This window comes from Pavona decussata, unplaced genomic scaffold, assembly GCF_977016875.1.
Source record: "Pavona decussata unplaced genomic scaffold, jaPavDecu1.1 SCAFFOLD_383, whole genome shotgun sequence".
NCBI lineage: Eukaryota > Metazoa > Cnidaria > Anthozoa > Scleractinia > Agariciidae > Pavona > Pavona decussata.
The window spans coordinates 420,719-435,000 of record NW_028145756.1 but is presented as its reverse complement, the minus strand read 5'-3'; the positions used below and the strand labels follow the sequence as shown (position 1 = coordinate 435,000).

The following is a 14,282-nucleotide window of genomic DNA, read 5'->3' as shown; positions in this document are numbered from 1 at the left end:
TCCCAGTAAGATATATATTTCTGAAATCTGTAAATTACCATTATGAACTCGATCAATTGTCATTGGCTACGGGGGTTTTGGTAATTTTTTACAGATTTTCCAAAATTTGCATTTTTTCGGTTTTCACAGCAAAAAATGCCCTCTTAAAGTAAACTCGTCCCAAAATGAAATTATCGAGTTTGGGAGAAAACAAATTATGCCAAAGAATCAGGCATGTAATAGGCTTTATTCTGACAAAGTTTCAAAATTTTGAATTTTGGGTCGATTTCCAACTTTGCTCGATCCTTACTGGCAGAAGCTCTTAAATCACTTACAGCCTTGAGAGAGTTTTCAGACCCGTCAAATCTGGAACAGATGTCAGCAAATTAGCGTTCAAGTTGCTATGAAATAAAATAAAAGCGAGGCTTATGTCAGAATATCTTTCATCTTCACCTTCATCTTCATTGTCACCCTCTACACTAAATAAAGGGGCACTGTCAAGAACATTTTCCTTGATGTTGGTGTAAACGGCCCAGATGTTTGACAAAGAGAACCTCTTTTCTGACATGAATATACTCTCAGACCATACGGAGGTGCTAAAAAGAATAAACTGTGATCATTTCTGACATTTTTTTTCCAAAATACTCTGAATGAACTTGAAAAAAACTGGACAATGTTTTCAAGTTGCAATCCATTTACATCCTATCCATCCGCAGCCAAAGATGATCGATACTACTTGCCGTGCACTTAAATTAATACGAAAATATGAAACACCATATATTGAACTGCGGATGAAAGATTAAATAGAAGAAAGATCCTCGCAGTTTGAACGCAACTTAAGCAGTTTCGAAAAGAAAGCCTGAGAAAAATTCAGCCTTGAACAGGATTGACCTCTGCGATGCCAGTGCGGTGCCTTACTAACCGAGCTATCAAGCCAACTGGGAGCTGGTTATATTGTGAGTCCGTAATATACCCGCGAAGGATGAATAAATTAATATGAATATATGAAAGTTCATATATTGAACTGCGGATGAAAGATTAAATAGAAGAAAGATCCTCGCAGTTAGAACGCAACTCAAAGGGACACAGTCACCTTTGTGACCTCGCTGACCTGGACACTAGTTTTGTCAGTTTGAAAAGCGTCTACCTCAACCTGAAATCAAACGTACGCGTCAAATACATCTAGAAATCCGCTTCAATCTTCCCAGTGTTTTATTGGATTTTCAATCTTTTACTGAAAACCTGTTTCTGAGTATGCTTTTGGTCATCCTATGATATTATTTCATCATATTTGGTTAAAAACCGTGACAGTATGGATCGCGTCTCCAACGGAACATGAAAAGAAGAGGTGGGAAAGGTGAAGGCACTCAATGGAAGAAATCGCCTGCGTCGACTAAAATAACAAAAGAAATCAATCAAAAACATTGGAGAGTAAATAACCATGATATAAATATTTGGAAAATCGCATTTTCTCAACCTGGCGAAAGGTTCGTGCGGAGGGAATCTTCGCAAACGATTCAAACTTCGCGTCATGGCTGCTTGGTTTGAAGCCCAGACGAAGACAAGCTTCGGTACACAGTCAATCATCTCCTCGACAAGGGCAACCTCTAGTACAGCCTTGTTTTCTACGGGTCGAGCAAGCGTTCTTGCAATGACATGGGTTTAGTTTTTAAATTTAGATAGTGGAGAAGCTGTAGAAACGAAATTAAGAAAGCAAAATATATGATTGAAAGAAGGAATAAAGCTTACTGGTCGTCTCGCTACAAAGTAGTTTCGTTACACTGCAGTTCAGTCGATTCGCTACGTTTTAAAATTGACATATTCTGTAATATTTGAACTCAATTTGCTCTCATGCACACACTGTGAAACGTAGAAACAGCTAAGATAATTTTTCACACGACCGGATTCCGAGATGAACGATTAAATGATTCTTCTGCTTCAGAGGTATTCGTTGACGTTTGGCTTTCCCTGAACAAGTCTATCAGTAAATTCTCCATGGTATCAAGGAAATGAGTGTTCTAATGTAACATTAGGTCTATAATCACTTTAATAATTTTGACTGGCAAATTCTTCGACTCGAAAAGATTTGTTTAGATTTTTCAAAGGATGCGCTTCTCAGCGCGAGACGTGCGATGAAATGTGATATGCAAATCAGCTAAGAAATGGTATCTAATGCGCATGTGCACCAGGTGACTGTGTCCCTTTAAGCAGTTGCAAAAAGAAAGCCTGAAAAAAATCTTTTCGCAACTGCTTAAGTTGCGTTCTAACTGCGAGGATCTTTCTTCTATTTAAAAGGTTATTCTTAACAAAATTGAACCACTATTTTAACGTTTCCATCGTTACAAATATGTTTTTTGGCTAATCAAAGTAAAATTAACAGTAGATGACACTGCCCCTTTAACGCTAGGGTGGATGATGGTTGATGTTAATGACGAGGACCTTATCCCCTATCTAACCGTAATAGTCTTGAATAGAAAGCTCACACTAATGGGTTATTGTAGCAGTGTTTACCATGCGCATCTTCAAGAATTCAAGCATTTTTTGTAATTGAGTCACTTTCACGAAACCTGCTTTACAATGAAGTGTTCCTTTTGGTAGAACGACAATCGAATTTTTCTGTCTATTCTTGTCAATGTTCACCACGACATGGAAAAAAAATGTTAAGGTAAGACTGCAACAAATGACTGATTTGTCCAGATCTTTGTCGAAGAATTCCGAAGTTACAAATTGAATGAATGAATGGACATTGGTTTGAATACCGTTCAAGCCTAAATTTTTATAACCTTTCTTTTCGGAACTGTTTAAGTTGTGTAAATTACCTGGAGGGACGTTCTTCTATTTAATCGTTCACCCGCAGTTTAAAGATATGTTTCATATGTTCATATTCGTTTTATTTAAAGTTGACCGTATTTGTTAATCGAGCCCAAGTTTGGACACAAGTGTAGATGCATAATGAGACTTTTTTTTTGGCTTTATGAATGCCATATGAAGCACTGACCATGTTATATTACCCAAGAATGCAGAGAGCTGCGGAGAAGTCTCATTAAACATCCGCGTAACTTGTCAAAAATCCTAGAAAATTGCTTTATTTCCCTTTGCCTTAATGACTACTGTCACATCTTAAATAAATAACAAACAAACCATGGTCAAAGCATGACCTAAATTGGTGATTACAATGAAGATGATATTGTGGGGATGAAGGAGGAGAGGAGGAGGATTATTTGTAATTATGATACTCATAATGATGACATCATGATCATGATATCTTCCTTCTCACCTCCCTCAGCTCTTTCCTGAGACTTTAAATGAATCATTGTGCGTCAAAGGGGGTATCTCTTTTGAAGAGTGGGTTAGAATTGTTCAATATGAATTTCGTAGCTACTAACACCTACCATCTACTGACTCTTTCAAATCGTTTAAGTGTTCCATCAGCTATTGTTCTTATCTTGTTATTGTTCAAAATCCTATTGTGAGCGCCAAAATAAATTAGATTAAAAATAACAGCAACAATTAGGCAATTTAACCCTTTTGTATGCGTCTTTTTAAAGTCGGGCCCACTGAATCTAACATTCAGATGCGACATTGTTTAACAGCTGTGGATAACGGCAGCAGACGTTACGTCACCGATACTGACGGATTACTAAACTGGACAGAGTTTTACCATTTCTACCAATATCGCTGACGTCAGCCGCACTCAGACTTGGGACCTGCCATTTATTAGAGGGGGTACTTCGTCAAATTTTATGTTACAAATTGCCGAAAAGATCAATTGCTTTCAACAAAAAGTATCTGATGCAACACACAGCAGCCAAGACAGGGGCTAAGAGACGCCGGGGCAAAGTTCACACAGGAGTGTGTTGCATCAGAAGAAAGCGTGAAAACATATTTGCAGCACTTGAAATTGTAAGAGCTCAAGAAGGAAAAGAGAAAGAAAGAGAGAAATTTTGTTTAAAAAAATCGTTTAAAGCTAAAATGACTTACCAATACTATGATTTAGTTGGTATGCGCAATAATGGGACTCTAAGTAAGCAAAGAGTGGCCGTGTTGGAAAAAAAATACATTCACATCATCTGAAATCTCATCCTTTGAAGAAACAAATTTGATTGAAGTGCAAACACATATAATAAGCAATTCAACAAAATAAGCAACGCAACAGGAACAATTTGACAGTGGCAATGAGCTGGTAGAAGCCACTCTTTCATCAGTGGATGAAGATCGAGATGAGGCGGTGGATTTTGTGTTAGCAGAAATTGGCTCTTCAAGCTCTGAGGAAAAGGAGCAAAGTAACGACAACGATTAGGACAATTCCTCTCGCGTTGCTACCTGTCCAAGATCAGGGAGGAGAGAAACACGCTTTCTGCCATGAACAGAACAAGGTAGAACTTGATCTTTTTATCATGTCTGTTAGTGTGGGGAGGCTCATAACGTTTTTGGACCACACGAGGGCGAGGGTTTCAGTTTTTTCTGCAAGAAATTGGGGGAGATCATGCAAAAACTGCACCTGTTAAAAAAAATTGTGTCAGCCCTCCCCCGTCTAATAAATGGCAGGTCCCTAAGTGCAAAGCTGTGGATATACTTGTGGATACTGTCACGATATATTTTATTCACTTGGTTACAAAGATTGAATGGTGTTGGGCAATGTTTTATTCCCATCAAACGTCCTCCAGGCCGTTAACTTGTGGTTTGAAAGCTATCATAATCAATGTTATTACCAGTAGTATTTTATGTACCGTTTGGGCCTCTTTTTATTGCGGAGAAGTCTCATAAACTTACGGTGGAATACATAAACGCCGATGACGACATATTCTTTTTTCTTGATCTCATTAATAAAATGCGGTGGGTTCTTATTATCTTCGAATTCCCTTTGTTGTATTCCCAATACAATAGAAACAATAGACTCACACAGCTCATGTCTGCTCTGTGGCCTTCAATAACAGCCAAAACACTATTGTTTTCGCCCTCTCACCACCGCCACCAACACCACCGCCAACACCACCAACACCAAACTTGCCACCACCACCACCATCACCTCCACCTCCACCAACATCACCACCGCTACCACCAATAACAACAACATCACCACTACCGCCACCAAGAACAACAACAACATAACCACCACCAAAACCTCCACCACAATGCTATTATTTCACAGCATATCGAAGTCAATGCAAAGCACAGCATAGGGGAATCGGAACCATTTGAGTTTGAAAGAGTGTTCCTCAAACTTCATGTTCGACAGTGCAGACTGATATACTTTTGGAGATTGACATGAAGAAACTTAATAGACCAAATCACAGTTGTATGACCAAAATTATTTAGATCAAGCCAAACAAAAAGGTGGTAATTTTCCGGCTTTCCACTAAGCTCGATCTCAGCAGGGGTATGGACTGAGAGGCATATTAGAGGTCTGTTTCACTGAGCGATACTTCATCTTAGACTAGAAATACGTGACTCGCAAAACCTCGCGAAGCTGGGGCTGGGTGGAAAGCCCTCTTTACTCGTATTGTAGCATCAAACGAGGAGATTAAAAGGCACATAAGAATTTTTTTTTGATGAGCATGGTGTTTTCGTAGTTCCACGGGCTAGTTTGCGGTTGAAAATCTATTTGTGACGCGACGTAATTTACAACGGGCGTGCAGCGCTGCCGTGTTCGATGAATATATTTCCCACGGAAAATTATTTACCGCGGCCACAAAACGTGTAATTTCTTTAATGCAATCTTTCACAAAAAAGATTTCTAAAAGAAAGGGAAAAGATTCTGGAGAGATAGTTCTGTATCCAGTGAATATTGATAAACATTGCAGTTGAAATTTGATCATGCACGCATATTTTTTATTGATGTATGCAAATTTTGCTCCAGACGACGCCAGACAGTCTGACGTCATTGTGCGGACACCTTCAAAGATATAAACATATACACATATATATATATAAATATATTTTTCGCTCGAATTCGCGCGGCTTAGCTCCGCTCGGGCCGGCTCGGCCCGACAAATTTATTAACCTCGCTACGCTCGAGCCTTCGGCCCTCGCTTCGCGAGGAACAAGATGCTAAGGTACTTAGTAAAAACGCTTTACAAACAGGTGTTAATGTCACCCAAGATGTGATGGAGGGATAGATGTTAAGGCGACGGTGTTGATGGTGGTTGTGCTAGACAAGCCATACGTAATATCGCTTCTCAGAATTCTCCGCAAGAACAGCCAGGTGGTTCTCCAAAAGCTTTTAAAAAATAAAATATTAGTTTTACAGTTCCGCTCGATATAAGAGAAGCAAAAAAAAAACAAGGTGTCAAGGACAAGAAAACTTCGAACTTTGGTCTTAATTGACAAAGGGTGCCACACAATAAAATATTGTAGTTCACTTTTACTTTTATTCGATGACCATGTCTCAAGAAGTGAAGACCAATAGAGGGTACCTTTAAATCCTTGCTTGCTTTTACTACCATAAACGTCAGTTTCTTTTAGATACAGTTACTCCGCAACGGATGTATGCAATAGTACAAGCAATACATAATGTGCTTCATAGTCAGGTACCTGTTACTGAACAAGCTAGACTCAAGCCGATTCCTTACAAGGATTGTATTGTTGACCTAGTTCACCCAAAAGTTCCCTATAAGTACAAGAAAAAAATCCTTGCACAAGAAGGAAGTGGATATATTCAAGATGTGTTCACTCCTGTTATTACTAGCCTGGGGTTTCTGATGTTATAAAAATCTCCACTGATTCTGTCGAATGATCAGTTGGGTCTTGCCGTTTACGAGTGCTGTTCAACATGAAAAGAAAGGTGGACTGGGAAGTAGAGGAGGAAAGTGGGACAGGTGTCTCAACCTCTGATGAGAAATATGATTAGGAAGAGTCTCGAATTAAAGATGTTTTAAAGAGTCTTTCCGATGCTGTTTCCAAACAAAAGGCCTCTGATTTGTTACACAGCATGGATGCTGTTTTACTCCCTCACAACGCCGATTTGACCAACCCCCGTGCTCTAAAAACTTTCGTTGACGGATTAGCAGAGCTGGGAATTGATAAGCATTTGATAAAGAATAAGACAATTCTGACAGATGTGTTGGAAAAAGAAAAAGTAAATCGCAATTAAGACAAATCGCGACAGTAGAGCGAAAGCTTTTGAAAGATGGATTTATTTGATACCCTGATTGTCACGCAGTGAAGCCTATCGACCCAAAGCCTTTAAAAGAAACAAACTATCCTCCTAGCGATGGAGAGGAGAAAGATGATTAACGTTGAAATAAGAACTTTGCTTTGCACTTTAACTGTTCAACAATTTAAAAAAAAAAATTTTCACTTAAGTCTGTGTCTGTTTAGTTGTTGCACGCCATAATTATCAGGCCCAATTTAGAAGCCAGAAATCAATGAATCGGAATATTCTTATTCGGCGCAAAGCCAACAAAAGACTGTTTTCACTATTGTTACGAGGTCCACACCTACATTTATAAACAGTTGTTTTATTTAAGTCACGCGTATTTATGTCACGCGCGTTCCTATTATGTAATTTTTGTTAATGCCCATATATAGGCATGTAGCCAGCACATGTTCGGGGGATTAATATAGACCAGCCCTGGGAATATGTAGTTGTGAAAGAGAAAAGACTTTTGCTACTTTCGTTCTGGATTTTCCTTCGCTCTGCTCTCTCCATTGGATGTTCCCTCCATTGCAAGTTCCTCGACCTAAAGACTATAAGGACACTTAAACCAGGCAGATAAGCATTCGAACATTTATATATTTGATCGTACTGACTTATAGTTTATGTTAAGCGCACGTTGTGTGATATTAAATAAAGTACGTGTTCTTGTTCACGAATGTCGTCTGATTCACCGTTTATTGACGTTCGCTTTGTCGCTTTACATTTGCGTCTGTAACACTATTAATCCCCAACAAAGATCAACTTAATTAACATAATAGCTTAGGTAACGGTGCATGAAATGAAAAACGCGTAACCTGTCAAACCGTTTATGCAGACCATGATCAATACAACTTGAAATAAACTATGACATCATCAATCTTAAACCTGTCAAACCGGTTAAGTAAAATTAGAACATGACAAACAGATGAAAACCGGTCTATATACAAAAAGGGAAGATAATGAGAATCCACCTTATTTGATTCACGAGACCAGGAAAAAAGAATATGTCGCCATCGGCGTTAATATTCCTCCGCAGGTAAATGACATTCCTCCAAAAAAAGTGGCCGAAACGGTGCATACTATACTACTATTACCATTCTTCATTCAAGTCTTATAATATTTAAAATTAGTGAAATAGCTGTCATCACAGGAAGAGACTCATCCTGGGTCAAAACGCACTCTGTTCTTAGGTAAACACAGCCTAAGAGAACAATTCTTTCCTCGATTACTCACAAGTTAATCAGCCGGTCACCAGGTCCCTCTAAGGCCCCGAGTTGTATATGTGACAGCAAATTGTGTGAAATGTCCCTGAAAGCAGACAAAGACCATTTTAACAACAGGCAAGATAAGTAATCATAATTGATGTAGAGTGTATTCCCGGCACACGATCAGTGCTACAAGTTTTTTTGACAAGTAGGCGTTTTTTGTCCTTTAACTTGCAAACTTATTTAAACATGCCAGCATAAATTAATTAAACTGGGGCTCTGAACATCGCTTCGGCATACCAAGCAAATCTTGCCCTGGAAAAGGAGAATATCAACAAGGGACTGTCAGACACTTAGGGTCGAGCAAGACCTAACCGCTTTGGTTCTCTGAATTCGCGAGCTTTCTAGCCAGGTAACCGACATGAAAGTGATCGTGAAGAACATAAAGCAGCTATGGAAACCTCTATGGAAACCTCTTCAAGTCTCGATGCACGTCTCCAGAGCAGCTAAACAGTCAGAACTGAACAAACTAGTGTTTGTTGGTCCGGAACGCCCCCCAAAATCCACCCTCCGTTACTGGGACAACTTCATCTCGAATCCTCGGTAAAGCAAATGCTGTATTCTTCCCGACAAAGGGGCACAAACAGCTCGACGGGGTGAGTACGTTGGTACGTTGGTGACTTATTTATTACGCTTTTCTCCTCTTTCCGTTTGAACAAAAATACCATTACCGAGGACGGCGCGATGGATTTCAGTTTATTTTTAAACGAAAAGTAAATAAAGATTGACTAAAAAAGGTGAGATTAAACGATAAATGTGATCAACACAGCTATGAACGAAAGAGCAAACGATTGCTCCTTGCGCATCATGGATTCTGAACAACGTCCCTCTCATTACCCGGGCACAGGGTACTGGCATGGACACCCAGTGAAAACAGGGTCTTAGATTTCGATGCCGTAAATTTGTAAATTTGTTTCTAAAGTACAAAATGTGTATGATTATATTAGTTAGGCATTACTGGATCTGATCTGACAAACATTTTACGACTTGAATGAAAACATTGAATCAGAATGAAGATCACATGAAGGAATCGGTTTCTTAATGTCAGTTAATTTGGAATTCCTTTTAAGGCAATTGTCAGTGAATAGTGGAGAAATCATGTTAAGGTGGTAAAACCAAACTATTCTGCCCCCGTTGCCATCACAAATATACTTATTTCGATAACTATTTTTTTACGAGTTTGTTGCATGTTGTTGTTGTCGATAAGGGTAGGATGAACGCAAAGGACATTCTAAGTATAGTATTTACTGGCATGAATACTCACATGTAACTTAATTTCGTCATTGATCTAAATGATCCTCTCTCTATGGATTCAATGCTGCACCCTCTCATTGACCTACAGGTAACGAAAGAAATGCTACAAATCAGAAAAACATGTCAACAGTTAGTCTGTGACAAGCTGTAACGTTTTGCGGCATTTTCAGAACTTACAGATGATCCATCTTTAACAAGCTAACAAAAACGTCTGAGATGAGAACAGGGCCGAGCCTGAGATTATAATCAACATATCTGTCAAAAAAACATTTTTGGACGTGATTAGTAAGGAGGATTGAAATCGGTCTGTCGGAGAAGAACACTGCCGTTTACTGGAAAAAATAAAAGTTGCGATCAGGCTAGATAGTACCAATATACTGGTGATAACAGGGGAACAATACAGGAAAAGATAAAAACTAGGAAGAGCCCAAAGTACTTGTAACGTATATGGCACTGTGTGACGTGACATTTACCTGCTACTTTAAGCAAACACTTACAACGAATGCAGATTTTTCAGTCCTCTTAGAATCATTTTTAAGTTACCAAAAGAGATTTCGTTACTTTGTAGTTTTCTGAAAAAAAAAAAAAAAAAAAGAAAGAAAAAGAAAAAAGAGAACAAACCGTGTGAATGAACTACTGTATTAATGGAGTCAAATAATTACCTAACTGATATGAATCATATGTCACGTTTATAAATGTGTCCAGGCCTGGAAACATGGTTTAAACAGATAGTGTTCAACTATCGTGTCGCACTTTTAAATAGACCTTTTTCATCTTCTTTTGCCATGGGCAGGCTTGGCTCCAAACCCCACCTCCCTCCCCCTCCAAGCCCAACCCTATAACTTCGACAGTATTAAAGCTATTACAATGAAACTGAGAGCATGGATAGTGCGTCCTTAGATGTCTTGTGTGAGGTCCGTGACATAATATGACGTGATAATTACCAGTACGTCATGATTTCCAAATGGAAGCCATATTGGATCAGCCATCTTCAATCTGTTTTCTTTTTGCCATTTGGTGCCCAGAATTCAACTAATTTCTAGTTTCCCCGTAATTAGAGCCTGTTTTACCCAAGCCAATATTGCGTTGGGAATGGTGAAAAGGTTACTGTTCAACGATTCAACTCACATGACGAGCACGCTTTTAGGCAGATAAAATCCTCCTGTAATGAAGTTTTCCTGAAGATATCTGATATAATAATGTAACAAAAACAATAAATTCTATTTTAATTTTACGAAGCCGATGACATTATATTTATTGGTGTAATGGGTTGGTTTTAATCTATTGTCAAATAAAGTGCAAGTGGAAAGTGCAAAATATTAAACCACTGAAAACCAAAACACAATGAGAAAATTACAAAATTCGCACAGCTGTAAAATAAGGTTAGTCCGTGGCCAAATTATTTATTTATTTATTTATTTATTTATTTTTTATTTATTACTCCTTATTTATTAAAAGAATGATTAACGCAAGTGCTTCATGAGGGTATCTAACATTTTTTTCCCGAAAACTGCTAATCTTCGCTCTCTTTTAGTACCCTGTGCGATTAGAGCAATCTACAACAACAACAAGCTTTTTTACCAAATGAAAAAGTTAACAAAGTTAAACTTAATTTGCAACATAATATATTAATATAAAAGAGGTAACTTTTACTCAGAATAACTGAAAAGCCAATCGAGCTGAGTAAAACTAAATAATGTTTAAATAAAGAACGTAGGTTGGCACTAAAGCTTGAGCAAATCAATTGATTAATCGTTAAGACAAAAAGAAGAGAAAAAGAATAAATACCAGCAGTTAAAAACTTATGAACAATAACATTGTAAGATGTTTAACTTGACTTTGATTTTAAACGTTTTAAGGCGGAAGTAAATAGCTTTCGTGAAGGTGATTCCAAACTTTTACAGCTGCAAAGCGAATGTTGAATTTACCATAGTTTGTTTTGATGGTGTTGATGTAATAGGTTGATTTAGAAGAAAGTCTGGTATTGTATGAGTGTATGGATGCTACTGTTTGGAAAAAAAATTCAAAAGATGGAAAGATGGAAGTTGGAAGATATTTAATGGCCACCGCAAAGAGATTCGATCGATTGCGGACTTTTCGAGGTTAGCACTTCTCGTCAGAGCGAAACAAGGAATAATTAATTCATTCTGACGAAGGTATCACGCTCGAAACGTCAGCTCTCAAATCTCTTTACGGTAGCAAAATCACCACATTCAAATCTGTTGATAAAACTAATCCTTCGTTTCTACTCCCCCACTGACGAAGCACCACAGTTTTCTTTATTTCCTTTTATTTACTGCTTGTTTAACTTCAAGCAAACCGTATCCGTGGAGATAAAACTTGCAGTAATAGCAAACCAGAGCTAAGCAAGCGTGCTAGTCTCGTGTAAAGGGAATAAACAATAAACAACCTTAAAGGTACTCCTTTCAATAAACTATAATGATTACTTGCGACACACGTTTTCCAAGAAAGGGAAAGAAGTAACGTATGACCTGAATTGGCAAACGTTCTTGTTGTCAACGACGAATATTTCCGTTCCCAAAGAGTACATGAAAAAGGATGAGGGAAAATGACTTCCCTTCAGAGTAAGACATGAATCTTCGGCGCTCTCCAGTATCATGTTTCGAGCTTGTATGCATGTGTTTGTTTCCTCAAATAACCGCCCACAAGAATGTCGAGTTTTAAATGAATACACAGCAGCAGATAAATCATTAAAAACAAATACATAAGGGAACCAAAGGCTACCAACAGTTAGTGTGATAAAAATAAACATGGTTTGAATCGTTGATATTATGGGACAAACTCAGATAATTTGCTTCAGGCGTCAACAATGAAACATCGCCTGAGTTATTGGAAACAAAAACTGAGTAACTGGCCTTGGTTTTATGTTTTAAAAGAGAAAACACTTTGTGTTAATACTGTAGACTTTCGAATTATTAGAAAAAAAAAACCATTAATACGTTGGATATAAAAATCTAAAAAAGTTTACTTTCTATGAGTTTCATATCCACGAATCATTTTACCGCTTCTGGTATCGAACCGTTTACTCAAGCAGCTGTAAGCTCAATTTGCATGGAAAAGCTGTAAACTTTGCGAAAATTGACCGAAAGATCTTAAACTTCGAAAAAGTATAAACTCGATGATTATGATTCGCTGCTCATGACATGTAGTTGATGGGCTAGAATGGTGGAAATTGAAATCAAGTAGAAGTAAATCTTCTTGGTTAAAACTAACCTTTCGACTGTGAATAACAAATACCAAATTGAAAGGGTAATAATGATTACGATGCTTTCAGAATTGCAATCATTTTCTTTGATTTCCAAAGGGAGTTTATGTAGTAAGACTTTGGCCAAATTGGTTTTATCAGCAGAGTTGGTTGCAGGTAATTTGGACACCGTAAAGGGGTTTCCATCGATTGCTGACGTTTCGAGGTTAGCACCTCTCGTCAGAGCTAATCAAGGAATAATTAATTCGTTCTGACGAAGGCCTAACGCTCGAAACGTCAGCACTCGAATCTCTTTCCGGTGGCAAAATTTACCATATCAACTCTGTTATTAAAACCAAACATTCGTTTCTACTCCCCAACCAACGCAGCACCGCAGTTTTCTTTAAGTCCTTCGTCGTATTTACGAAATAGAAGGGAGCTAATTTGCACTGAAAATAAATCATGTCGGCTTAAAATTTAACTCGGCTGTATGTGTACATGCTTTGCGTACTAATAGCAATCTAGATCTTAGCAAGAATGCCTTTCGTGTAAAGGAAATAAAAAATCTGGAAGGGACTCATTTCAATAAGCCTTAAAGGGGAAGTATCATGGGGTTTTTGATAGCTTTTGTCAAAAATGATGATATAAGACCTTCAATCAGCTGCAAAATAATTCTAGAATGACGAGAGGAAAGAAATCAACTCAATTCCTGAAAGAAACAACTTGTGATCTTTTCTAGCGCATTTTGGAAACAAAAAAATGCGAGAACTTGAAAAACATTAGCTTAATATTTTTCAAGTTTCAATCGAAACCGGCCTACCCTGTCTCTGGCCAGAGGCACTAATCCACAGTTTTATTATACTGGGGTGATAATTTTTAACAAACTATAACAATTATTTTGTTGTTTCTGCTAACAGTAAAACATTTTTGGGTTTTGAAATGACAGCAAATTTTCGTGATACTTCCCCTTTAATGTTTACTTATGACACACGTTTTCCATGGGACTGATGCAGTTCAAAGTAATGTATGAGTGAAACATTTGACCTGATTTGGCAATGGTTTTTGGGGCGTAATGGCGCTGGATCGTATTTTGTCTGACTAGGTACGAGGGTAACTGGAACAACCTTCTTGCCCGTTTTATTTTTTTGTCGGCTCTGATTCCAAGTTCAGCGGCTGAGGGCTTCGTAGTTGATTGCAGGATTCCTCAAGATACCGTAAATTGGTTGACTCTTGATGATTCAGTAGTATTTCCCATAGCGGTTAGCAAAGAAGGAATGGAGTAAGCTTCTTGAAAGACGTCTTCATTTTAAAATGTGCTTTTTGAAATGACATTGCTTTCTGATTAGTTCAGTATTTCTCGGTTTCCTGGTATTTCGATTCCTGTCAATATTTGATGGCTCATCTAACCCTATTTTTACTGACAGGTCTTGTGCTCAAGTAG

At 38.0% G+C, this 14,282-nt stretch overlaps 1 protein-coding gene across 1 annotated transcript in view; it reads right to left on the bottom strand.

Annotated features, from left to right (window-relative positions):
* Window positions 1–11,047, bottom strand: part of LOC146451845 (uncharacterized) — a 71,128-nt gene extending 60,081 nt beyond the window's left edge. The window contains exons 1-7 of the mRNA XM_085098579.1: window positions 10,765–11,047; window positions 10,134–10,208; window positions 9,814–9,891; window positions 9,647–9,718; window positions 8,351–8,425; window positions 3,372–3,443; window positions 315–380 (exon numbers count right to left, since the gene is read on the bottom strand). Coding sequence (XP_084954705.1) covers window positions 315–380; window positions 3,372–3,443; window positions 8,351–8,425; window positions 9,647–9,718; window positions 9,814–9,891; window positions 10,134–10,168 — 398 coding nt within the window. The 5' untranslated portion in view covers window positions 10,169–10,208; window positions 10,765–11,047. The remainder of the gene's footprint in view (window positions 1–314; window positions 381–3,371; window positions 3,444–8,350; window positions 8,426–9,646; window positions 9,719–9,813; window positions 9,892–10,133; window positions 10,209–10,764) is intronic.
* Between the last annotated feature and the right edge of the window lie 3,235 nt (window positions 11,048–14,282).